Source organism: Anomaloglossus baeobatrachus, chromosome 11, assembly GCF_048569485.1.
Source record: "Anomaloglossus baeobatrachus isolate aAnoBae1 chromosome 11, aAnoBae1.hap1, whole genome shotgun sequence".
In the NCBI taxonomy this organism is placed as follows: Eukaryota; Metazoa; Chordata; class Amphibia; order Anura; family Aromobatidae; genus Anomaloglossus; species Anomaloglossus baeobatrachus.
The window spans coordinates 171,299,601-171,326,689 of record NC_134363.1 but is presented as its reverse complement, the minus strand read 5'-3'; the positions used below and the strand labels follow the sequence as shown (position 1 = coordinate 171,326,689).

The 27,089-nt window shown below is 51.3% G+C and overlaps 2 protein-coding genes across 6 annotated transcripts in view; one reads left to right on the top strand and one right to left on the bottom strand.

The window, feature by feature from the left end:
• Positions 1 to 5,660, bottom strand: part of PCSK7 (proprotein convertase subtilisin/kexin type 7) — an 83,308-nt gene extending 77,648 nt beyond the window's left edge. For all 3 annotated transcript variants that reach the window (XM_075328927.1, XM_075328929.1, XM_075328928.1), the window contains exons 1-2: positions 5,592 to 5,660; positions 2,031 to 2,494 (exon numbers count right to left, since the gene is read on the bottom strand). In XM_075328927.1, coding sequence (XP_075185042.1) covers positions 2,031 to 2,447 — 417 coding nt within the window. In that variant the 5' untranslated portion in view covers positions 2,448 to 2,494; positions 5,592 to 5,660. The remainder of the gene's footprint in view (positions 1 to 2,030; positions 2,495 to 5,591) is intronic.
• Positions 5,647 to 27,089, top strand: part of RNF214 (ring finger protein 214) — a 105,331-nt gene continuing 83,888 nt past the window's right edge. For 2 of the 3 annotated variants that reach the window (XM_075328933.1, XM_075328931.1), the window contains exons 1-4: positions 5,694 to 5,781; positions 7,298 to 7,499; positions 25,082 to 25,141; positions 25,797 to 25,937. In XM_075328933.1, the coding sequence (XP_075185048.1) occupies positions 7,353 to 7,499; positions 25,082 to 25,141; positions 25,797 to 25,937 (348 nt within the window). In that variant the 5' untranslated portion in view covers positions 5,694 to 5,781; positions 7,298 to 7,352. Of the gene's footprint in view, positions 5,782 to 7,297; positions 7,500 to 25,081; positions 25,142 to 25,796; positions 25,938 to 27,089 lie in introns of all 3 variants that reach the window. The other variant, XM_075328932.1, reaches the window with a different exon arrangement.

Below are 27,089 nucleotides of genomic sequence, written 5' to 3'. Positions count from 1 at the left end.
CCGCCCCCTCCTGATTGGCAGGTCTGGGGGCGGGAACGAACTAAAGCAGGCCGCAAAAGCCGGGGACTCGAGTTATCAGCGCGGCCGCCGTAAAAGCGCGGGCCGCGCTGAAGTCCCCGGCGCACTACAAGTGCCAGCCGTGCCGCAGTCCCAGCGGCCGGCGCGGCCGAGTCCCATAAGTGTGCCTGCTTCAGCTAAGCTGAATGAGGCTATGGCACAGGCGCCGCAGCGCTGATGTCCCCCGGCGCACTACAACACCCAGCATGCTGCGGTGTGAGCGCCAAATGCACGGGGACACAGAGTACCTTAAGGAAGCAGGGCCATGTCCCTGATGTACTCCGCTCCATCCAGCATCTTCTCCAGGGGCTGTAGATGGAGCACGGTCTCAGTGCCTGGAGACCGGTAAATCCCACTTCACCCAGAGCCCTGTAAAAGGGGATGGGGAAGGAATCAGCATGTGGGCTCCTGCCGCCGTACCCGCAATGGGTACCTCAACCTTACAAACACCTCCGACATAAGTGGGGTGAGAAGGGAGCATGCTGGGGACACTATATGTGTCCTCTTTTCTTCCATCCGACATAGTCAGCAGCTGCTGCTGACTAAAAACAATGGAGCTATGCGTGCGTGTCTGACCTCCTTGCGCACAAAGCTAAAACTGAGGAATCCGTACTCCTACGGGAGGGTGTATAGCCAGAAGGGGAGGGGCCTTACACTTTTGAGTGTAGTTCTTTGTGCGGCCTCCAGAGGCAGTAGCTATACACCCACTGTCTGGGTCTCCCAATTAGGAGCGAAAAAGAAAGACCGTTTATGACATGCTAATCAGGCCTATGACCAGTTATAGGGGCGTTCCCTGGCAAGTCGGTCCACTTAGCATGTTATCACAGCCCTGTGGGTGAGCCCATGATAGCAATTCGTCTGCACTTACGGTCATGCGCACTACTCAGAAGCCAGGTGTATGTGTCCTGGATGCAGAGAGTAGTGCGTGTGATCGGAAGCGCAGGCGACTTGCGATCATGGGCAGTGAGCGTCTTTGAAGACAGGAAGCATACAGACGGTGTCAAAGGAACTGAATGCTGACTGGTACAAACCCATGCGTGGCTTTGTGTCGCGCTGCCATGACACTGGTGCAACAGCACCATCACCACTGGTACCAGTCATCAGGGTAGTAGTAGAACCAAAACGCAGGCCACAACTACCCTCTTTTGCCTTCTCAAATCATATTAGTAGAGGAAAGGGGGGACACTATGGGATAACACAGGAGCATGATGCTACCTCTGACAGCGACACTGTCAGTTTGAGTCAATGTTCTGCCTCATAATAAATGACTAAAAATAGATAATGTTTTATTTTAAAGAGAACATGTCACCCGGTTCGTGCTGCCCAAACTGTGGGCAGCATTATTCAGACCCTAGCTACACGAATGCAGCCCAGCATATTTTCTCTAAAAAGTAACACGCGCTTATAAGAAAAAAAAAAAAGCTAACTATGAAAGTGAGAACCGCTAGGAGCAGATGCCATAACACCATCACCGGTACTAGCCGCCAGGGCAGTATTAGTACCAAACGCAGGCCACAACTACTCTCTTTTGCCTTCTGAAATCAAATCAGTAGAGGAAAAGAGGGGGAAGGGGGGGAGGGGGGGACTATGGAATAACATAGGAGGAGGATGTTACCTCTGACAGCGACACCATCAGTTTGAGTCAGTGTTCTGATAAATTATTAAAAGGGATAATATTTTAGGGTTTTGGTTTTTTTTACAGTAAAAGGAAACATGGCACCCGATTTGTGCTGCCCAAACAATGGGCAGCATTAATCAGAACCTAGCTGCACGATTGCATATTTTTCTCTATAAAGTACCAGCCGTTTAAAAGAAAAGAAAAAAAAGGAAAAACTTATAAAGATCCAGCCGGGAACCACAGCCAGAAACTAGACCAGTCCTAAGAGATGTCAAAGTGTTTTAGGGTAATTGGAAGAATTGCAATACTTTGATTTGATGAGGCAGGAGAGCTGTGCACCTGTATATGGACTCACCAAATGCCATTGCTGGGGGTACTTGGGGTCATTAAAGTGCAGGCTCCTCTTGGATCTCTTCAACAGCTTCTGCTCGGAGAACCATCGCACGCCGTAGTGCTGTGAGAAGATCTCGTGAACTTTCCTACGTGTTGTCTCCTTGGTCTGACCGGATCCCACATGTGCAAATAAGTAGTGATCCTTTAACTCCCCGATAACCCCCCGATTCTCCAGCCCCACTGCCCGCGAGAGCTCTTCGGCCAGAGCGTCCAAGTCCTCCCGCCGTCCAGAGCCTTGAGAGGGGTCCAGACGGACAGCCCAGGTCAACTCGTCCCCCAGACTCGTGCTGTCATTGCCGGCCGTGTGCGCGGGGAGGAAGAGGAAGAGCGGCAGAGTGAAGATACAAAGGCACAAGAGTGGGATGAAGAAGCGATGCATGGCGACGGCCCATTACACAGGAAGCGACCCGGCGAGGGCATCGGGACCTGCGGGGAAAGCATGGCACCATTAATGATGACCCACGTACAGCATACGGTATAATAACCTGACATTAATAATAACCAGCGTAAAGCATGCGGTAAAATAACCCAACATTAATGATAACCCGCGTACAGCATGCGGTATAATAACCCGACATTACTAATAACCAGCGTAAAGCATGCGGTATAATAACCCGACATTAATGATAACCCGCGTACAGCATGCGGTATAATAACCCAACATTAATAATAACCTGCGTACAGCATGCGGTATAATAACCCAACATTAATAATAACCCGTGTACAGCATGCGGTATAATAAACCCAACATTTATAATAACCTGCGTACAGCATGCGGTATAATAACCCAACATTAATAATAACCCGTGTACAGCATGTGGTATAATAACCCGACATTAATAATAACCAGCGTACAGCATGCGGTATAATAACCTGACATTAATAATAACCAGCGTACAGCATGCGGTATAATAACCCGACATTAATGATAACCCGCGTACAGCATGCGGTATAATAAACCCAACATTTATAATAACCTGCGTACAGCATGCGGTATAATAACCCAACATTAATAATAACCAGCGTACAGCATGCGGTATAATAACCTGACATTAATAATAACCAGCGTACAGCATGCGGTATAATAACCTGACATTAATAATAACCAGCGTACAGCATGCGGTATAATAACCTGACATTAATAATAACCCGTGTACCGCATACGGTATAATAACCTGACATTAATAATAACCAGCGTACAGCATGCGGTATAATAACCTGACATTAATAATAACCAGCGTACAGCATGCGGTATAATAACCTGACATTAATAATAACCAGCGTACAGCATGCGGTATAATAACCTGACATTAATAATAACCAGCGTACAGCATGTGGTATAATAACCCGACATTAATAATAACCCGTGTACCGCATACGGTATAATAAACCCAACATTTATAATAACCTGCGTACAGCATGCGGTATAATAAACCCAACATTTATAATAACCCGCGTACAGCATGCGGTATAATAACCCCGACATTAATAATAACCCGTGTACAGCATGCGGTATAATAACCCCGACATTAATAATAACCCGTGTACAGCATGCGGTATAATAACCCAACATTAATGATAACCCGCGTACAGCATGCGGTATAATAACCCGACATTAATAATAACTCGTGTACAGCATGCGGTATAATAACCCGACATTAATAATAACTCGTGTACAGCATGCGGTATAATAACCCAACATTAATGATAACCCGCGTACAGCATGCGGTATAATAACCCAACATTAATGATAACCCGCGTACAGCATGCGGTATAATAACCCGACATTAATAATAACTCGTGTACAGCATGCGGTATAATAACCCAACATTAATGATAACCCGCGTACAGCATGCGGTATAATAACCCCGACATTAATGATAACCCGCGTACAGCATGCGGTATAATAACCCGACATTAATGATAACCCGCGTACAGCATGCGGTATAATAACCCGACATTAATGATAACCCGTGTACAGCATGCGGTATAATAACCCGACATTAATAATAACCCGCGTACAGCATGCGGTATAATAACCCGACATTAATGATAACCCGCGTACAGCATGCGGTATAATAACCCGACATTAATGATAACCCGCGTACAGCATGCGGTATAATAACCCCGACATTAATGATAACCCGCGTACAGCATGCGGTATAATAACCCAACATTAATGATAACCCGCGTACAGCATGCGGTATAATAACCCGACATTAATGATAACCCGTGTACAGCATGCGGTATAATAACCCGACATTAATAATAACTCGTGTACAGCATGCGGTATAATAACCCGACATTAATGATAACCCGTGTACAGCATGCGGTATAATAACCCGACATTAATAATAACTCGTGTACAGCATGCGGTATAATAACCCGACATTAATGATAACCCGTGTACAGCATGCGGTATAATAACCCCGACATTAATAATAACCCGTGTACAGCATGCGGTATAATAACCCGACATTAATGATAACCCGCGTACAGCATGCGGTATAATAACCCGACATTAATGATAACCCGCGTACAGCATGCGGTATAATAACCCGACATTAATGATAACCCGTGTACAGCATGCGGTATAATAACCCGACATTAATAATAACTCGTGTACAGCATGCGGTATAATAACCCGACATTAATGATAACCCGTGTACAGCATGCGGTATAATAACCCAACATTAATGATAACCCGCGTACAGCATGCGGTATAATAACCCGCGTACAGAATGCAATATAATTAACCCCTTCCTTGGCACCCATCTTTCCATTTCTATTTTTTTCTGTTGTTGATCAGAACATAGTTGTAAAAGCTCCAGCGACATGCTGCTCATGTCACTTGACCGCTGCAGCCAATCACAGGCCGCAGCAATGCTGGAATGGTGACATTATTCCTTCCTTTTGCCGCGTTACTACAGTTTGTTATTTTTCTTGTGTATTTCTATCCCCTGGCCGGGAAAGTTTTACTTTGCCCAGACAAACCCTTTAAGTATTGCAGTGAAAACTAAGGTTAATATACTATGATGGCGGCGAAGGGGGGGCTTATAGACCACCCAGTGCCATGGCAGCCAGTCAGTATCAGGGGCTTTGTGAGAAAGGGCACCGGCGCAAGATCAGGCAAAGCCACTGAGCTCAGTGATTGGCAGCAGCGGTGATGAGTGCAAGCATTGTGATTTCATCGCTGCAGAAATGGAAAAGAGCGAAGGGGGGGTACTAGAGGAAAACAGGACCTTTGAGACCTTATTTTTAAAAATGGAAAGCCCCTTTAAGCGGTTACCCAGCAGCTGGTGGAGACTTCAGTGAGTGCACTGACCACGGGGGGGCAGCACTGAGCTCACAGGGGCCACACACTGTCTGCCCCGTGGTTTGTGTGACTGGGGGTCTCAGGGCTCGTCCCCGCTCATCTACAGGGTGTTCAAAGGGGCTTTAATATATCACAAATTATCCGTCTGGGACCACAACTTCCAGCAGCAAAATAACAGCTCCGCGAGAGGCAGCGGCGACAACTCACCCGTCCCCTCCGGCCGCTGCTCCGCACTCACTTCCGCATTCAGCTGAGCGGTGACGTAACATTTCGTCACTTCCGGGGGCGTGTCCCTGCGCGGTACTCAGACCGGAAGTAAACAGGAAGTTGGTTTTTCTAAGGTAACGTGAACATCGGCTGCTGGGAGGAGGTGGAGGCAGGCGTGGGGCTATACCTGGTGAGGATGGCGGGGGCATTACCTGGTGGGGCGGGTGTCATGACTACATATGTGCAGCCCTAGGCCTAAAGAGAAGAGTGGAAGTATAAAGCATGGGGGAAAGATTTCCTGTTTTAAGGCCTATAGTGAACCTCTGTTCATTGGCACTTACATCATGACCTAAAGATACTGTCGTGTGTGTCTGGGCCTCTCTCCGCCTTCTCTGCCTTCCTGGAGCTATTCATTATCATTTTTGGGTCTGATATCTTTTTAATTTGTTTCTGTTCATTTTCCTCCATGTTTTTATTATTCCCAGGGCTTGTACAATGCCCCGCAGGCCCTATTTCCTATGAGGCCCGTACACAGGGGACTCTGCTCAGCCCCCGGCCGCCATCATTTCGAGGGGGGTGAGGACACTCTGAGGCTATGTCCGCACGTTGCTTTTTACCTGCTTTTTTGCTGCTTTTTCAACTGCAGCGTTTAATGCCAAAATGGATGTGTTCTGTTTTCAAGCAAAGTCTATGGGAATTTGGGTTTCTTGTCCGCACTATGCAGTTCAAACTGCAGCCTTTTTGTTGCAGAACTTTGGTCAAAAACTCAGCTTTGCAGTGCAAAACCCAAATGGCAAAAACAATTCACATGTCAATTGTTTTTGCCATTTGGGTTTTGCACTGCAAAGCTGAGTTTTTGACCAAAGTTCTGCAACAAAAAGGCTGCAGTTTGAACTGCATAGTGCGGACAAGAAACCCAAATTCCCATAGACTTTGCTTGAAAACAGAACACATCCATTTTGGCATTAAACGCTGCAGTTGAAAAAGCGGCAAAAAAGCAGGTAAAAAGCAACGTGCGCACATAGCCTTACCCATTTCCAGGTTCTTATCCCATGTGATACCATAATTTCCCACGGGATCAATAAAGTGTATCGTATCTTAAATGTCATATTTGACTCTGGCATCTAAGGTGTTAAACTGCTCGGATGGTGCAGACAGTGCGACACAGCAGGCATCGGCACTGTATGGAGGGAGCGCTGCTCCGGAGCGTGCACGATTCACCCTCTGCATGTTCATCTTTCTGTACTTCCTGCTCAGCAGTCACCCTATACCCCCTGAAGCTCTGCAGCACGTGCTGCTCCTTTCCTTGTCCTCGGGCATTGCCAGAGGGGCCCAAGACTACATTTCCCACGATGCTGTGCACTGGCAGATTGTGCTCAGAATATTTGTAGTGCGCTAACCCTGTATGGAGCTGCCCTATGGCCGCCAATAAGACCAATTCCTGTTGCTGCCCTTGGGTTACGGGAACCGTCCATGATTAGATTTGCATGACCCTGTTAGTCCATTGCTGCCGGAGCAGACCCCTGAACGCCACATGCTAGCGGCACCCACTTTATTAGACTTGTGGGGGCTCCTGATCAGCAGAGGCACCGATAGGAGGAGGTGCTGATGTACTACGCAGGGCTCGTTGCTTAAATATTTTTCAGTGTTTTTACTAATTTAGTTCAAAATTGTCTTTTAACCCTATGAATGCCGCCTTCTTATAGGGAGTGACTTTTGGACAACGTGGATGATCTAGAGGAGCGACGTTCTGCAGGTGACATGCCCTCTGCAGAATCGGAACTGATGACTGGAGACATGTCAGAAGGGGGCGCTGTGTGCATGCTCAAAGTTAAAGGAGACCACCAAGGAGTACAAAGCAGTTTACAGGACTCCGGCGGGCTGCGGACTAAGTGCATGGCGGTGCAGGTGAGAACTTGTGTTTGCCGATAAAATGGAATCCGCTATTTATCATTTCTTTATATATATATATATATATATATATATATATATATATATATATATATATATATATATATATATATATATATATATATATATATATATATATATAAAAAAATGTGTGTGTGTGTATGTATGTATATATATATATATATATATATATATATATATATATATATATATATATATATATATATATATATATATATATATATATATATATATATATACTAGAAGGTGGCCCGATTCTACGCATCGGGTATTCTAGAATTTACGTATTGTGTAGTTCATGTATGATTTTTGTTTATATATATATATATATATATATATATATATATATATATAGAGATGTTGTTGTGTGTAGTTACCAAGTGTTTGTGTAGGCGCTGTACATGTTCTGGGTGTTGTCTGGGTGTGGCGGGGGGTGAGAGCGGTGTTGTATGTGTGTTGCGTGTGTTGCATTGTTTGTGGAGCGCTGTGTGTCTGTAGCGTTGTGTGTGTGTGTTGCGCGGTTTGTGTGTGTGTGGTGTGTTTTGGGGGGAGGTATGTTTTGTGCAATGTGTGTGTTGTGCGGTATGTGCGTATATTTGTGTGTGCCGCGGTGTTAGTGTGTTGGGTGTTGTGTGTGTGCAGCGTTGTCTGTATGTGTGGGTGTCTGTGTAGGGCAGTTGTTTGTGGTTCCCAGTGTGTGTGTGTGTGTGTGTGGTGTGTTGTGCAGTGCGCGTGTGTGTGTGTGTGTGTGTGTGTGTGTGTGTGTGTGTGCATCAGCCTCTCTTCTCTCAGCCTACCTCTCCCAGCCTCCCTCCTCCCAGCCTCCCTCAGCATCAGCCTCCCTCTCCCAGCCTCCCCAAGCATCAGCCTCTCTCCTTCCAGCCTCCCCCAGCATCAGCCTCCGCCAGCATCAGCCTCTCTCCTTCCAGCCTCCTCCAGCATCAGCCTCCCTCTCCCAGCCTTCCCCAGGATCAGCCTCTCTCCTCCCAGCCTCCGTCCTCCCAGCCTTCCCCAGCATCAGCTTTCCCCTCCCAGCCTCCCTCAGCATCAGCCTTCCCCAGCATCAGCCTCTCTCCTCCCAGCCTCAGCCTCTCTCCTTCCAGCCTCCCCCAGCATCAGCCTCTCTCCTTCCAGCTTCCCTCAGCATCAGCCTCCCCTTCCCAGCCTTCCCTAGGATCAGCCTCTCTCCTCCCAGCCTCCTGCCTCCCCCTCCCAGCCTCCCTCAGCATCAGCCTTCCGCTCCCAGTCTCCCCCAGCATCAGCCTCCCCAAGCATCAGCCTCCACCAGCATCAGCCTCTCTCCTTCCAGCCTCCCCCAGCATCAGCCTCTCTCCTTCCAGCCTCCTTCAGCATCAGCCTCCCGTTCCCAGCCTTCCCCAGGATCATCCTCTCTCCTCCCAGCCTCCTTCCTCCCAGCCTCCCTCAGCATCAGCCTTCCCCTCCCAGTCTCCCCCAGCATCAGCCTCCCCAAGCATCAGCCTCCACCAGCATTAGCCTCCACCAGCATTAGCCTCTCTCCTTCCAGCCTCCCCCAGCATCAGCCTCCCCAAGCATCAGCCTCCACCAGCATCAGCCTCCCTCGTCCCAGCCTCCCCCTCCCAGCCTCCCCCAGCATCAGCCTCTCTCCTCCCAGCCTTCCCCATGATCAGCCTCTCTGCTCCCAGCCTCCTCCAGCACGCCGTGCTCCTCTGCCGACACTCACACACCCGATCGCATCCACTCACACACACCCGATCGCATCCACTCACACACACCCGATCGCATCCACTCACACACACCCGATCGCATCCACTCACACACACCCGATCGCATCCACTCACACACACCCGATCGCATCCACTCACACACACCCGATCGCATCCACTCACACACACCCGATCGCATCCACTCACACACACAGACACTGACGATATCGCACATACGCGCTTATACTCACAACATCCGGAGGTATCACATGCTTCTGGCCATGTGATCCTCCCGCAGGTCCTGGAAGCTAACAGCACAGTACCGCCGCCGAGAAGCAAGCGATATCCCAGGATGTTGTGAGTATGTGGATGCAATGTGATGTGTGAGGTGTGTGTGAGTGTGATCTGATTTGTGTGTGTGTATGTGTGTGTGTGTGTGTGCTGTTATGTGTCTGTATTTTCCGCCGCTGCAGGACCTTGATGTGTGGATGCGATGTGATGTGTGTGTGATGTGTGTGTGAGTGTGAGCCGGTGTACACTGGTAACTATGATACACATCGGGTAACTAAGGGACCTTAGTTACCCGATGTTTATAATGGTTACCAGCTTTCACGGCCTCCGTTAAGATCCCAGCATCGCAAGGTTATGTCTGGCGCTGCTGGGATCCTGACGGAGCCGGTGTAGAAGCAAGTGATATCCCAGCATGTTGTGATGTGTGAGGTGTGTGTGAGAGTGAGTGTGAGAGTGAGTGTGATCTGATGCCTGTGTGTGTACTCACCTGGGAGTCGCGGCTCTGTGTCAGTTGGGCCAGAGCGAGCGTGCATTGCGTGAGGGGGGCGGGGCCTGCAGAGAGGCGGGGAGAGAGGCCAATCCGTGTGGGGGGGCGGGGCCATGGCGAGCCCAGCGGCCAATCAGCTTTGTGTCACCGTAAGGACACAATTTCGGAGCATGACAGACAGACAGATAGACAGACAGATAGACAGACAGACAGACAGACAGACAGAATAAGGCAATTATATATATAGATATATTGATTGTACTCATCCATCATAACCGCTGTACTCCAACAGGTAGTTACAAAAATCCCGCTGCTTCTTAGGCCTGTTTCACACGTCAGTGATTCTGGTACGTATGTGCTACTTTTTATACGTACCAGAATCACTGACATACGCAGACCCATTTTAATCAGTTGGTCTGCGCACACATCAGTGATTTTTCACTGACCGTGTCTCTGTCTGGTGTACACGCATGTCCGTGAATGCCGCACGGAGAAATGTCCATTTTTTTTCTGGCATCGCTGATGTCCCACGGACCACACTATGGTGTGATCCGTGAAACACGTACTAGAAAAAAACGGACATATAAAGTAAAACAACAATTTCAACTCACCTGTCCAGCGACGCTCTCTGCAGCTTACTGCGCGGCTCATGAATATTCATGAATGCAGCCAGAGCCGACCCGGAAGTAGCTGCACAGAGCGGTGGGCGGATGCTGCAGAGCCGAGGAGTTCAGCACCATGGAGAGCAGGAACGTGCCAGGTGAGTATATGTCCATGTGCAATCACTGAGTACGGATCACGGATTGTACATTTACAACCATCACGACACACGGAGGGACATAGGCGTTTTTTACACGTCAGTAAAGAACGTCTGTGTTTTTCTTTGTCGCTCTATTGGGAGACCCAGACAATTGGGTGTATAGCTACTGCCTCCGGAGGCCACACAAAGTATTACACTTAAAAGTGTAAGGCCCCTCCCCTTCTGGCTATACACCCCCCGTGGGATCACGGGTTCCTCAGTTTTCAAGCTTTGTGCGAAGGAGGTCAGACATCCACGCATAGCTCCACTGTTTAGTCAGCAGCAGCTGCTGACTATGTCGGATGGAAGAAAAGAGGGCCCATACTAGGGTCCCCAGCATGCTCCCTTCTCACCCCACTTTTGTCGGCGGTGTTTGTTAAGGTTGAGGTACCCATTGCGGGTACGGAGGCTGGAGCCCACATGCTGCTTTCCTTCCCCATCCCCTTAGGGCTCTGGGTGAAGTGGGATCTTACCGGTCTCCAGGCACTGAGGCCGAGCTCCATCCACAGCCCCTGGGATCTGCTGGACATGGAGCTGAGTATCGTCAGGGACAGGGCCCTGCTACATTAAGGTACTCTGTGTCCCCGTGCAAATCGCGCACACACACACCAGCATTGCTGGGTGTGTTAGTGCGCCCGGGACAACAGCGCTGCGCGCTTGTGCCACACTATCTTCAGCTAGCTGAAGGAGTTAATGGTTTGGAAACGGTCGCGCCGGCCGCTGCTGTCAGTTTTAACTGCGGCGCGGCTGGGACTTGTGGTGCGCCGGGGACTTCCGCGCTGGCCGTGCATATTTGACGGGATTCTAGCGACCACACACCCGCTTTCAGCGGGCGGTAAGCGGCACCTCTGGTGCCTACCCCACTAGTGCCGAAGTGTACATTTGTATTTTTATGCTTGCATGCTATACATTGCACTGTACGGGCGCTGGTGCTTCTTCACTATATACCCTCCTAGATTGCTCTGAGACAACAGCATGTCGTCCGCAAAAAGCAAGGGTGCCAAGGCACAGGCTTTCTATGCTGCCTGTACCGCATGTGAGGCTACTCTACCGGCAGGTTCCACTGACCCCCATTGTGTGCAGTGCTCGGCCCCTGTGGCACTTGTTCGGCCGGGGCCTCTGCTGGAGGTTACCCAGGGAGAACCACCTGTGAATACTGTCCAGGTGACGGGGACAGAGTTTGCAGCTTTTGCTGATAAATTGTCGGTGACTATGACTAAAATCCTAGAAACCAGGGCTGTGGAGTCGGAGTCGTGGAGTCGGAGTCGGAGCTCAATTTGGTGGAGTCGGAGTCGGTATAAAATGCACCGACTCCGACTCCTAAAATATATAATAAATTGGGGACAGGAGTGCAATGCAGAATGTGCTGAATATTTTACTAAATAATAACATTTAGTATAATGCTTATATTTAAGTGAAAAATGTATTGTAGTACAATGTGAACATCAGACATTTAATTGTTTTTATGATACAATAATCAAGATATTTGGATAGAACATAAAATATTTATTGGAATACAACTTTAGAACACAAAAAACTAATAAATTGTAAATATGTAATATATATATATATATATATATATATATATATATACACAGTGTATATACACACACAAGATATATATGTAATCTACTGTATATTACATAGTGTATTACATATTTACAATTTATTACAGTTTTTTGTGTTCTAAAGTTGTATTCCAATAAATATATTTTATGTTCTATCCAAATATCTTGATTATTGTATCATAAAAATTATTAAATGATTAAATGTCTGATGTTCACATACACATTCATGTACTACAATAAATTTCTTTATCGTTCCTTTATGGGAGACCCAGACCATGGGTGTATAGCTAGCGACCTCCGGAGGACACACAAAGCACTACACTCAAACGTGTAGCTCCTCCCTCCGGGCTATATACACCCCCTGGATGACAATCTACCCAGTTCAACGCTTTGTGTTCCAGGAGGATCACACACACTTTTATTTCCTCATATTTTTTTCAATTTTATTTTAATGTTTTAAAGATTTGGAAGAAAAGCGGGTCCAGTCTGGACTTCCGGCATGTCCCTTCACGCTCCACTCTGCGGGGTGCTGTTAAGGTTGATTTTAATAAGGCTGGAGCCTTCACATGCCGAGCTCCTTCACATCCTCTGTCGAGGCTCTGTTTGAAGTGGGAGCCTCCACGGTCCTCTCTGCTTGCAGGAGGCCGGCTCCATCCACAGCCCTGTCTGGTCCCTGCTGGAAGGAGCGTTAACCCCCATTCAGGGACATGGCCCTGCGTCTCAAAGCTAAGTATTGAGACGTTTTTTCAGGGGTCCCGGGTACTTTTATTATGGGGGCAGTATGTGCTTTAGCGTTACTGTTAATTTCGGCCGGTTCTGGGAATTTCCCATGAGAACCGCGCCGACGGTGCCTGCTCGTCGGCCGCACTTTAAAATCTAGGCCCCGGCTTCAGTTTGGGCCTAGTTTCGTTTTTGGCTTCTTCTGTATGTTTTGCATACAGCGACGCCCACCGCCCGGCCAGCAGAGCGGAGGGCACTCCCCTCTGGGGGGATGTCCCCTCCTCTGTCTACCCCCCTGTGTCTCTCTGGCCTCTGTTTTTTCCCGCTCCTGGGCTTATACACGCCCCCCTCCTTCTCCCACCGCCATTTTCTCAGCGTTTTTATCACTGAGAAGCGCTGGATGCTACTGCTGCATACTTTTTGGAAGCTGTCACTTTACAGGGGAGCGGTGAAGTCCAGAGGGCACACAGAGAACAGGGCTGGTAAGCCACAACCTATGGTTGTGGATTTTTATACACTCAGGCTTTCTACAGGAGTGTGTTTTGGCTGCAGAGCTTCCTCCACAGCAGCATGTCTGTCACTAGGAGCAAGGCTGCAAACATGTATGCTATATGCACTGCTTGCAAGCTAATTCTGCCAGAGCCTAGCACGTACCCACATTGTGATAACTGTGCTAATATGGTTGTGTCTCAGCCTGGAGCCTCCGCAGGGGTCCCTCCGGCTGCTTCGGTCCCGGTGGCTGAACCCCCGGCTTGGGTAGCATCCTTTACACAGGCTCTTTCCAAGTCGTTTGCCGATTCCATGGGGCAGCTGTCTCAGACGCTGCTGTCTATGCATCAGCCTCCCTCTCAGCCCCCCTCTCAGGGTGTCTCTGCTGCTCAGAGCTCTGCAGAGCCCTCAGAGCATGTCCTTGGACCCCGTCCCCCCAAACGGAGACGCACGGACCCTCCTCCTTCCTCGTCCCACGGCTCTGATTCACAAGCCGAGGTGCAGGGCGAGGATGATTCATTTACTGTGGGCTCAGACTCTGCCTCTATGTACCCCATTGACTTGTCTGAGGGCGATGCGGACGTTAGTGACTTGATTGCGTCCATTAACTCCGTACTGAACCTTAACCCACAGGAGTCAGAGGATCAACCCTCTCTGGTAGAGGTACACCAGTTTACCTCTCCTAAGAAGCCTAGGAGTATGTTTTTTAACCACTCCAGCTTTCAGACCACTGTTAACAAGCCAAGGGCCTGTCCTGACAAACGTTTTCCGAAACGTAGTTCAGATGACCGTTTCCCGTTTCCACCGGAGGTGGTTAAGGACTGGGCCCAGTCCCCAAAGGTAGACCCTCCAGTGTCCAGAATCTCAGCCCGCACAGTAGTTGCGGTGGCCAACGGCACTTCTCTTAAGGATCCCACTGACCGCCAGGTTGACCTTCTGGCCAAGTCTGTATTTGAGGCGGCAGGAGCCTCCTTCTCTCCGTCTTTTGCGGCGGTGTGGGCTCTTAAGGCTATCTCTGCCTCTCTGGCGGAGATTCATTCCCTCTCCAGAGACTCTATTCCTGAGATGGATGCTTTAACCGCCCGAGCTTCAGCTTTTGCATCCTACGCCATGTCTGCCGTCCTGGAAGCTTCTCACCGCACGGCAGTGGCCTCCGCTAATTCCCTCGCGATCCGCAGGATCTTGTGGCTTCGAGAGTGGAAAGCGGACGCTTCATCTAAGAAGTACCTTGCGAGTCTCCCTTTTACTGGGTCACGGCTGTTTGGGGAACAGCTGGATGACATAATTAAGGAGGCTACTGGCGGGAAGAGTACTTCCTTGCCACAAGCTAAACCCAAGAAACCTACCCAGGGCAGGAACCAATCGAGGTTTCGTTCCTTTCGTTCCTCTAACTGGTCATCCTCTAAGCCCACGGTCTCGTCCACTACCGCCAAGGATCGTAAATCCAACTGGCGCGCAAAGCCGCGTCCTCAAAAGACCGGAGGAGCCGCTGCCACCAAGGCAGCCTCCTCGTGACTATCTGGCCGCGCCAGCAACGTCCTTGGTCGGGGGCAGGCTCTCCCACTTTGGCGACGTGTGGTTGCAACACGTCTCCGATCAGTGGGTGCGGGATATAATCACCCACGGCTACAGGATACCTTTTTCTTCCAGCCCGCCAAACAGATTTTTTCTGTCCACCCCCCCCTGCTCCAAAGCCGCCGCCTTCGCTCAGGCCGTGGCATCCCTGCAGACCAACGGTGTAATTGTTCCGGTCCCCGCCCGGGAACGGTTCAGAGGTTTCTACTCAAACCTCTTTCTAGTTCCCAAAAAGGACGGTTCCTCCCGGCCCATCCTGGATCTCAAGCTTCTCAACAAGCATGTTCAGGTGCGGCACTTTCGCATGGAATCTCTAAGATCGGTCATTGCCTCAATGACCCAGGGAGATTTTCTCGCATCCATCGACATCAGAGATGCCTATCTGCATGTGCCTATTGCGGTTTCACACCAGCGTTGGCTACGCTTTGCGATCGGAGAGGAACATTTCCAGTTCGTGGCTCTTCCCTTTGGCTTAGCCACGGCCCCCCGAGTGTTCACCAAGGTCATGGCAGCAGTGGTTGCTGTCCTGCACCTCCAGGGATTGGCAGTGATTCCTTACCTGGACGACCTTCTAGTCAAGGCCTCATCCAGTGTAGACTGCCAACGGAGTGTCTCTCTCACTGTCGCCACGCTAATTCAGTTCGGGTGGCTTGTCAACCTCCCCAAGTCGACTCTGACCCCGACCCAGGTACTCTTGTACCTAGGGATGCAATTCGAGACTCTGCCGGCACTTGTCAAGTTGCCCTTAGTCAAACAGCAGTCCCTTCGTCTGGCGGTGCGCTCTCTGCTGAGGCACCGCCGTCATTCCCTCAGACGCCTCATGCAGGTGCTGGGTCAGATGGTGGCGTCCATGGAAGCGGTTCCCTTTGCCCAGTTCCATCTGCGTCCCTTGCAGCTGGACATTCTCCGCTGTTGGGACAAGCGGATCTCTTCTTTGGACAGGCTAGTGGCTCTGTCATCACAGGCCAGGAACTCCCTTCAGTGGTGGCTTCAGCCCCTCTCCCTGTCACAGGGGCGGTCCTTCCTGACTCCGTCCTGGGTGATTCTCACCACGGATGCCAGTCTCTCCGGTTGGGGAGCGGTGTTTCTCCATCACCGAGCACAGGGCACTTGGACTCCGTCCGAATCAGCCCTCCCGATCAATGTGCTGGAGATCAGAGCTGTGTTTCTAGCTCTTCTAGACTTTCACCACCTACTGGCGGGCAAGCACATTCGGGTTCAGTCGGACAACGCGACAGCGGTTGCCTACATCAATCACCAGGGCGGAACTCACAGCCGTCTGGCGATGTTGGAGGTTCAACGAATCCTCCAGTGGACGGAGGACTCAAAGTCCACCATATCCGCAGTCCACATCCCAGGCGTGGAAAACTGGGAGGCCGATTATCTCAGCCGTCAAACCGTGGACGGCGGCGAGTGGGCCCTGCATCCGTCAGTGTTCAGATCAATCTGCCGCAAGTGGGGCACTCCGGAAGTAGATCTAATGGCTTCCCGGCACAACCACAAGGTTCCGGTTTACGTGGCTCGCTCCCACGATCCTCAAGCCTTCGCAGCAGACGCACTGGTTCAGGATTGGTCTCAGTTCAGTCTGGCCTATGTGTTTCCCCCTCTAGCGCTCTTGCCCAGGGTTCTGCGCAAGATCCGAATGGAGGGCCGTCGAGTCATACTCATTGCTCCGGACTGGCCCAGGCGAGCCTGGTACCCAGACTTGCTCCGCCTGTCCGTAGAGATCCCGTGGCATCTCCCGGACCGCCCAGACCTTCTCTCTCAAGGTCCGTTCTTCCGCCAGAATTCTGCGGCTCTCAGATTGACGGCGTGGCTCTTGAGTCCTGGATCCTGACGGCTTCAGGCATTCCCTCTGAGGTCATCTCCACCATGACTCAGGCTCGGAAGTCTTCCTCGGCTAGGATTTATCATAGGACTTGGAAAATTTTCCTGTCCTGGTGTCGCTCTTCCGGCCATGCTCCTTGGCCGTTCGCCTTGCCGACCATCCTGTCTTTTCTACAGTCAGGTCTACAGTTGGGTCTGTCCCTCAATTCCCTTAAGGGACAGGTGTCGGCTTTGTCGGTATTGTTCCAGCGGCGTATCGCTCGACTGGCTCAGGTGCGCACCTTCATGCAGGGCGCATCTCACATCATTCCTCCTTACCGACGACCCTTGGATCCCTGGGACCTTAATTTGGTCCTCACGGCCTTACAGAAACCCCCTTTTGAGCCTCTCAGGGAGGTTCCTTTGTCCAGACTTTCACAGAAAGTCGTCTTTCTAGTAGCCATAACTTCTCTCAGGAGAGTTTCCGATTTGGCTGCGCTTTCTTCGGAATCCCCCTTTTTGGTGTTTCACCAAGACAAGGTGGTTCTTCGTCCGACTCCGGACTTTCTTCCTAAGGTGGTGTCTTCCTTCCACCTTAACCAGGACATTTCATTGCCCTCTCTTTGTCCGGCCCCTGTGCATCGCTTTGAGAAGGCGTTGCACACCTTGGATTTGGTGCGGGCGCTCCGCATCTATGTGTCTCGCACCGCCGTGTTTCGGCGGTGCACCTCACTTTTCGTGCTAACCACGGGTCAGCGCAAGGGCCTTTCGGCTTCTAAACCGACTCTAGCTCGTTGGATTAGGTCGGCCATATCCGATGCCTACCAGTCTTCTCAGGTGCCTCCCCCGTCGGGGATTAAGGCGCACTCGACCAGAGCTGTCGGTGCCTCCTGGGCTTTCAGGCACCAGGCTACGGCTCAGCAGGTGTGTCAGGCTGCCACTTGGTCCAGTCTGCACACTTTTTCTAAGCACTACCAAGTGCATGCTCATGCTTCGGCAGATGCGAGCTTGGGCAGACTCATCCTTCAGGCGGCTGTCGCCCATTTGTGAAGTTAGGTTTTGCCTACTTCTCAGTTTAGTTTATTTCCCACCCATGGACTGCTTTGGAACGTCCCATGGTCTGGGTCTCCCATAAAGGAACGATAAAGAAAAAGAGAATTTTGTTTACTTACCGTAAATTCTTTTTCTTATAGTTCCGACATGGGAGACCCAGCTCCCTCCCTGTTGCCTGTTGGCAGTTTTTGTTCCGTGTGCTTCACGGCTGTTGTTAGTAGACAGAGTTCTGGTTTTGCCGAGTTTTACTCTATCTCTACTTATGGGTGGATGTCCTCCTTCAGCTTTTGCACTGAACTGGGTAGATTGTCATCCAGGGGGTGTATATAGCCCGGAGGGAGGAGCTACACGTTTGAGTGTAGTGCTTTGTGTGTCCTCCGGAGGTCGCTAGCTATACACCCATGGTCTGGGTCTCCCATGTCGGAACTATAAGAAAAAGAATTTACGGTAAGTAAACAAAATTCTCTTTTTTTCACCTAACTATAAGCAATATATGTAGGAGCCGGAGCCGGAGTCGGAGTCGGAGCCGGAGCCGGAGTCGGTGCAAGAGAATTTGAGGAGTTGGAGTCGGAGTCGGAGTCGAAGGTTTGGCTTACCGACTCCACAGCCCTGCTAGAAACTTTGCAGTCTAGACCAGTAACTCAGACCATGGGCACGGTTGAATCACTGCCCCCTGGTCCCCCTCAGTTGGAACAGCTCCGGGCTCCGGAGGTGTCCCATGCATTCCAGGGTGACGGCTCTGACACGGACGACAGTCCCAGACAGCCTAAGCGAGCTCGCTATGAGCGGCCCTCGACTTCATCACACTGGTCAGGGTCCCAACAGGAGGACTCTCTGTACGACGAGGCAGAGGTAGCTGATCAGGATTCTGATCCTGAGACCGCTCTCAATCTGGATACACCTGATGGTGACGCCATAGTGAATGATCTCATAGCGTCCATCAATAAAATGTTGGATATTTCTCCCCAAGCTCCTCCAGTGGAGGAGTCAGCTTCACAGCAGGAGAAATTCCATTTCAGGTATCCCAAGCGTAAATTGAGTACTTTTCTAGACCACTCTGACTTCAGAGAAGCAGTTCAGAAACACCACGCTTATCCAGATAAGCGTTTCTCCAAACGGCTTAAGGATACACGCTATCCCTTTCCCCCTGACGTGGTCAAGAGCTGGACCCAGTGTCCAAAGGTGGATCCTCCAATCTCCAGGCTTGCGGCTAGATCCATAGTTGCAGTGGAAGATGGGGCTTCACTTAAAGATGCCACTGATAGACAGATGGAGCTCTGGCTGAAATCCATCTATGAAGCTATCGGCGCGTCGTATGCTCCTGCATTCGCAGCTGTATGGGCACTCCAAGCTATTTCAGCTGGTCTTGCGCAGATTGACACTGTCACGCGTACATCTGTTCCGCAAGTAGCGTCCTTAACCTCTCAAATGACTGCATTTGCGTCTTACGCTATCAATGCTGTCCTGGACTCTACGAGCCGTACGGCAGTGGCGTCCGCCAACTCCGTGGTTTTACGCAGAGCCTTGTGGTTAAGGGAATGGAAGGCAGATTCTGCTTCCAAAAAGTGCTTAACCAGTTTGCCATTTGCTGGTGACAGACTGGTGAGAGATTGGATGAAATCATTAAACAGTCCAAGGGAAAGGATTCATCCTTACCTCAGCCCAGACAAAACAAACCCCAACAGAGGAGAGGACAGTCGGGGTTTCGGTCCTTTCGAGGCTCGGGGAAGTCCCAATTCTCCTCATACAAAAGGACTCAAAAGGATCAGAGGAGCTCAGATTCGTGGCGGGCTCAATCACGCCCAAAAAAGACAGCCGGAAGACCCGCTACCAAGGCGGCTTCCTCGTGACTTTCGGCCTCCTCTCTCCGCATCCTCGGTCGGTGGCAGGCTCTCCCGCTTTGGCGACATTTGGCTGCCACAGGTCCAAGACCGTTGGGTGAGAGACATTCTGTCCCACGGGTACAGGATAGAGTTCAGTTCTCGTCCTCCAACTCGATTCTTCAGAACTTCTCCACCTCCCGACCGAGCCGATGCTCTTCTGCAGGCGGTATGCACTCTAAAGGCAGAAGGAGTAGTGACCCCTGTTCCTCTTCAGGAGCACGGTCACGGTTTTTACTCCAATTTGTTTGTGGTACCAAAAAAGGACGGGTCTTTCCGCCCCGTTCTGGACCTAAAACTTCTCAACAAGCACGTGCAAACCAGACGGTTCCGGATGGAATCACTCCGCTCCGTCATCGCCGCAATGTCTCAAGGAGATTTCCTAGCATCAATAGACATCAAGGATGCTTATCTCCACGTACCGATTGCTCCAGAGCATCAGCGTTTTCTACGCTTCGTTTTAGGAGACGAACACCTTCAGTTCGTGGCCCTGCCTTTCGGTCTGGCGACAGCCCCACGGGTCTTCACCAAGGTCATGGCAGCAGTAGTAGCAGTCCTGCACTCTCAGGGACACTCTGTGATCCCTTACTTAGACGATCTGCTGGTCAAGGCGCCCTCTCAAGAGGCATGTCAACACAGCCTGAACGTGGCGCTGGAGACTCTCCAGAGTTTCGGGTGGATCATCAACTTTTCCAAGTCAAATCTAACCCCGACCCAATCGCTAACATATCTTGGCATGGAGTTTCATACTCTCTCAGCGATAGTGAAGCTTCCGCTGGTCAAACAGCGTTCACTACAGACGGGGGTGCAATCTCTCCTTCAAGGCCAGTCACACCCCTTGAGGCGCCTCATGCACTTCCTAGGGAAGATGGTAGCAGCAATGGAGGCAGTCCCGTTCGCGCAGTTTCATCTGCGTCCACTACAATGGGACATTCTCCGCCAATGGGACGGGAAGTCGAAATCCCTCGACAGGAACGTCTCCCTTTCTCAGGCGGCCAAGGAGTCCCTTCGGTGGTGGCTTCTTCCCACCTCATTGTCAAAAGGAAAGTCCTTCCTACCCCCATCCTGGGCGGTGGTTACGACAGACGCGAGTCTATCAGGGTGGGGAGCAGTTTTTCTCCACCACAGGGCTCAGGGTTCGTGGACTCAGCAAGAGTCCACCCTTCAGATCAATGTTCTGGAAATCAGAGCAGTGTATCTTACCCTTCAAGCCTTCCAGCAGTGGCTGGAAGGCAAACAAATCCGAATTCAGTCGGACAACTCCACAGCGGTGGCATACATCAACCACCAGGGAGGAACTCGCAGTCGGCAAGCCTTCCAGGAAGTCCGGCGGATTCTGACGTGGGTGGAAGACACGGCATCCACCATATCCGCAGTTCACATCCCAGGCGTGGACAACTGGGAAGCAGACTTCCTCAGTCGCCAGGGTATGGACGCAGGGGAATGGTCTCTTCACCCGGACGTCTTTCAGGAGATCTGTCGCCGCTGGGGGATGCCGGACGTCGACCTAATGGCGTCTCGGCACAACAACAAGGTCCCGGTTTTCATGGCACGGTCTCACGATCACCGAGCTCTGGCGGCGGACGCCTTAGTTCAGGATTGGTCGCAGTTCCGGCTTCCTTATGTGTTCCCACCTCTGGCGCTGTTGCCCAGAGTGCTGCGCAAGATCAGGTCGGACTGCCGCCGCGCCATTCTCGTCGCTCCAGACTGGCCAAGGAGGTCGTGGTACCCGGATCTGTGGCACCTCGCAGTAGGCCAACCGTGGGCACTACCAGACCGTCCAGACTTGCTGTCTCAAGGGCCGTTTTTCCGTCGGAATTCTGCGGCCCTGAACCTGACTGTGTGGCCATTGAGTCCTGGATCCTAGCGTATTCAGGATTATCTCAAGAGGTCATTGCCACCATGAGGCAGGCTAGAAAACCAACCTCCGCCAAGATCTACCACAGGACGTGGAAGATATTCTTATCTTGGTGCGCTGCTCAGGGAGTTTCTCCATGGCCATTTGCATTGCCTACGTTTCTTTCCTTCCTACAATCCGGTTTGGAAAAAGGTTTGTCGCTCGGCTCCCTCAAGGGACAAGTCTCAGCGCTATCTGTATTTTTTCAGAAGCGCCTAGCACGACTTCCTCAGGTACGCACGTTCCTGCAAGGGGTTTGTCATATCGTCCCTCCTTACAAGCGGCCGTTAGAGCCCTGGGATCTGAACAGGGTTCTAATCGCTCTCCAGAAGCCGCCTTTCGAGCCTATGAGAGATGTTCCCCTTTCTCGCCTTTCACAGAAAGTGGCTTTTCTAGTAGCGGTCACGTCTCTTCGGAGAGTGTCCGAGCTAGCAGCGCTGTCATGCAAATCGCCCTTCCTGGTCATTCACCAGGACAAGGTGGTTCTGCGCCCGATTCCGGAGTTTCTCCCTAAGGTGGTATCCTCCTTTCCACCTCAATCAAGATATCTCCTTGCCTTCTTTGTGTCCTCATCCAGTTCATCAATGTGAAAAGGATTTGCATTTGTTGGATCTGGTGAGAGCACTCAGAATCTACATTTCCCGCACGGCGCCCCTGCGCCGCTCGGATGCACTCTTTGTCCTTGTCGCTGGTCAGCGTAAAGGGTTGCAAGCTTCCAAATCCACCCTGGCTCGGTGGATCAAGGAACCAATTCTTGAAGCCTACCGTTCTGCTGGACTTCCGGTTCCCTCAGGGCTGAAGGCCCATTCTACCAGAGCCGTGGGTGCGTCCTGGGCATTACGGCACCAGGCTACGGCTCAGCAGGTGTGCCAGGCGGCTACCTGGTCGAGTCTGCACACTTTTACCAAGCATTATCAGGTGCATACCTATGCTTCGGCGGACGCCAGCCTAGGTAGACAAGTCCTTCAGGCGGCGATTGCCCACCTGTAGAAAAGGGCCGTTTTACGGCCCTATCACGCGGTATTATTTTACCCACCCAGGGATTGCTTTTGGACATCCCAATTGTCTGGGTCTCCCAATGGAGCGACAAAGAAGAAGGGAATTTTGTTTACTTACCGTAAATTCCTTTTCTTCTAGCTCTAATTGGGAGACCCAGCACCCGCCCCTGTTTTTTTGTATACACATGTTGTTCATGTTGAATGGTTTCAGTTCTCCGATATTCCTTCGGAATGAATTTGCTTAAACCAGTTTATTGGCTTTCCTCCTTCTTGTTTTGGCACTAAAACTGAGGAACCCGTGATCCCACGGGGGGTGTATAGCCAGAAGGGGAGGGGCCTTACACTTTTAAGTGTAATACTTTGTGTGGCCTCCGGAGGCAGTAGCTATACACCCAATTGTCTGGGTCTCCCAATTAGAGCTAGAAGAAAAGGAATTTACGGTAAGTAAACAAAATTCCCTTCTTTACTGACATGTGAAACAGGCCTTAGAAAGGTTTCTTTTTCTTGTCCGCAGGTTCCTGCTATGGCATCTACTTGTATAAATGGAGCTGTGCTGCCATACCAGGTAAACCTATGGTCATGTGAGGCACAGCTAATGCAGGAAGTGGCCTTTTGTTTTTTCTAATCTTGCCCCGTTAGTTGAGCTACGGGAGGACGTGTTCTGTGCTGCAGCAATTCTTAGAGGAGTTGCACTATTTCAGGGCTGTGCCAAAATCTGCTACCGACTCGCGTTAAAGTCCATGACTGACACTTGCAACTTGTGACCTCAAAGACGGATTTTTTTTACAACAGACTTGGGAGGTCACAGATCACACGGCGACACCATTGACATCAGTAGATATATTGCATGCTATGGCCAAAAAATCTAACATGTTTGGACCTTGGATGTTCGCTGGTTGCAATACGACCCATCACTAAATGCGATGCTACAATGAGGCACTATAAAGATGAGGAGAACAATGGCACAACATCACAGTGCCTAATAACATTGGCGGCAGTGCCCAGTATGCCAGCCACAGAAGTGAAGACTGCCCTGCTCCAGCTGTCGGGGAGGACGGGACTCTAGAACAAGGCAGCACAATTATTTTTTGCTCAACCTTCTAATAACTGCGATCTTTGTGTCAACACATCTGTAAAGCGCTGTGGAGTTAATAGCACTATATAAGTGAGTAAAATAAATAAACACATGGAATAATAGATAAAGGTCCCTTCTAATACGAGGAGGATCAGTGTGGGTCCTCAGTGCTTGGATGGGGGCTTTCTTCCGTAGAACTGGTGCACTTATGCACTTGTAAAAGGATCATTTGAACCTAACCTTAGACAAACATGGCAGGCTTTCTCACTGACGTTCCCAGGAATAGGTAAAGTGCAACAGGATATGTATGCAACATTAAATAAGTCTCATAGAATACAATAAGCCACAATATAAGGTAGTCGTGTGAACACCTCCAGTGTCGGGGCAGACATGTGTAGACCCCCAGTGTCGGGGCAGACATGGGTAGACCCCCAGTGTCGGGGCAGACATGGGAAGACCCCCAGTGTCGGGGCAGACATGGGAAGACCCCCAGTGTCGGGGCAGACATGGGAAGACCCCCAGTGTCGGGGCAGACATGGGAAGACCCCCAGTGTCGGGGCAGACATGGGAAGACCCCCAGTGTCGGGGCAGACATGGGAAGACCCCCAGTGTCGGGGCAGACATGGGAAGACCCCCAGTGTCGGGGCAGACATGGGAAGACCCCCAGTGTCGGGGCAGACATGGGAAGACCCCCAGTGTCGGGGCAGACATGGGAAGACCCCCAGTGTCGGGGCAGACATGGGAAGACCCCCAGTGTAGGGGCAGACATGGGTAGACCCCCAGTGTCGGGGCAGGCATGGGTAGACCCCCAGTGTCGGGGCAGACATGGGTAGACCCCCAGTGTCGGGGCAGACATGGGAAGACCCCCAGTGTCGGGGCAGACATGGGAAGACCCCCAGTGTCGGGGCAGGCATGGGTAGACCCCCAGTGTCGGGGCAGGCATGGGTAGACCCCCAGTGTCGGGGCAGGCATGGGTAGACCCCCAGTGTCGGGGCAGACATGGGTAGACCCCCAGTGTCGGGGCAGACATGGGAAGACCCCCAGTGTCTGTGCAGCTCTTTGCATTGGCTACGAAGTGTGGGGGGTGGACATCCTGTATGATGGTTCATTAGACTTTCCACCCATTCTAGACACTCCTGTCTATTTTTCTTGGTTTGTGTCCTGTACTTTCTTATCTAGCCATTGTCCGCATTCTCTATTACTGTTTGAGTCTCTGTTCTGCCCCATCCCTGTAGACGGAGTACGAGAAGCAAGATGCAGAAACCATTACTGACAGGGGCACAGAGACGCTCTTGGTGAGTGAAGATTTGTCTATGTTAATACTTAAGAGTTTCTTTTAAATACATTTGGGGGGGGGGCTTCCAGGACTTGGATATTGATGACTTAAACCCCCATACACATTAGACTAACGTCTGCCATTATCGGCAGGCTCGGCTGACAGTCTAATATGTGTGGGGGGGGCATGGACAATTGGAGATAAGGATCCAGGATGTCTGATTCCAGATGGGGATCCCTTTAGGCATCTGACAGCCGCTCTCGTAAGACCCCCAGGCGTGCTCCGGAGTGTGCCGCAGTTGGATGACGGCTGTCCATTGTGCATCGGCCCCTTATGCTTAGAATAGTGTCAGGTGGGCAGTAGTCAGTCTTCTGCAGATCAGCTGATTAAAGCCTCGGAGGTGGCGCAGCGCTGCACATTGGGTGGTGCTTGTGATTATTACTGTAAGTTTTCTTCTCTACCCAAAGCAAATAGCGGACAGCTTGCAGTGCCATTCACGGCCATTACACCGTTATGAAGCTCTGCCGCTTCAATGCACTTTCAGTCAGCGGGATAGCTGGGGGTCGCAGGATATGAACCCCCCGATCTGATATTGATGGCCTATACTAAAGATAAATCATCATTATTAATGTCCTTGAACCCCCCCCCATTACTGTTAAACAATATTGCTGCAGAAGCTGCTGGTTGGCTGCGGAGAATCACTGACAGAGGCGTACCAGGACGTGCTCGACAAACAGATCCAGTCCGAAAAACAGCTGCAGGTGAAGATAAAACAACTGCGGCAGCAGAACGAGGAGGAAATACAGAGGCACAAGGTAAGAAGGGCCCGGAGTGGGGCGCACTGTGCTGAGAAGACTGGAGGCCAGTCATCGTCTTCTTCTAATGATGATGCTCACAAGATTCCTCAATCATACTCAGAAAAAAAGTGCCCCCACAGTGATGAGGAGACCCCTTCCACCCTAAGTGATAAGCAGGCTTTTCCCCACACATCAATGTGGGACCATCCCCCCACCACAGTGAGGAGACCCCTTCCAACCACAGTGATGAGCAGGCTTTTCCCCATACATTAATGAGGAGACTCTTTCCCCCCCCCCCCCCCCACAGTAAAGAGCAGGCTTCTTCCTCCCCCCCCCCCCCCCCCCTCCAACAGTGATGAGCGGTCTTCTCCCCTCCACGGTGATGAGCGGTCTTCTCCCCTCCACGGTGATGAGCGGTCTTCTCCCCTCCACGGTGATGAGCGGTCTTCTCCCCTCCACGGTGATGAGCGGTCTTCTCCCCTCCACGGTGATGAGCGGTCTTCTCCCCTCCACGGTGATGAGCGGGCTTCTCCCCTCCACGGTGATGAGCGGGCTTCTCCCCTCCACGGTGATGAGCGGGCTTCTCCCCTCCACGGTGATGAGCGGGCTTCTCCCCTCCACGGTGATGAGCGGGCTTCTCCCCTCCACGGTGATGAGCGGGCTTCTCCCCTCCACGGTGATGAGCGGGCTTCTCCCCTCCACGGTGATGAGCGGGCTTCTCCCTTCCACGGTGATGAGCGGGCTTCTCTCCCCCCCACCCCCCCACCCCGCAGTGATGAGTGGGCTTCTTTCTCCCCTTCACAGAGATCAGTTGTCTCCCCCCACCCCCCAGGAGATAAGCGGCCTTCTCCACCCCCACCCCCCAGGAGTTGAGCAGTCTCCTCCCCCTCCCCACCTTTCCAGGAGATGAGCGGGCATCTCCCCCCCTTCCAGGAGATGAGTGGTCTCCTCCCCCCCAGGAAATGAGCGAACTCTTCCTCCCCCCCCTCCCCAGGAGATGAGCGGTCCTCTCCCCCCGAGGAGAGGGGCGGTCTTCTCCCCCCCAGGGAATGAGCGGTCTCCTCCCCCCTAGGAGATGAGCGGTCAAACCCCCCCCCCCAGGAGATGAGCGGCCTTCGCCACCCCCTAGGAGATGAGCGGTGTTTCCCCACCCCAGAGAATGAGCGGTCT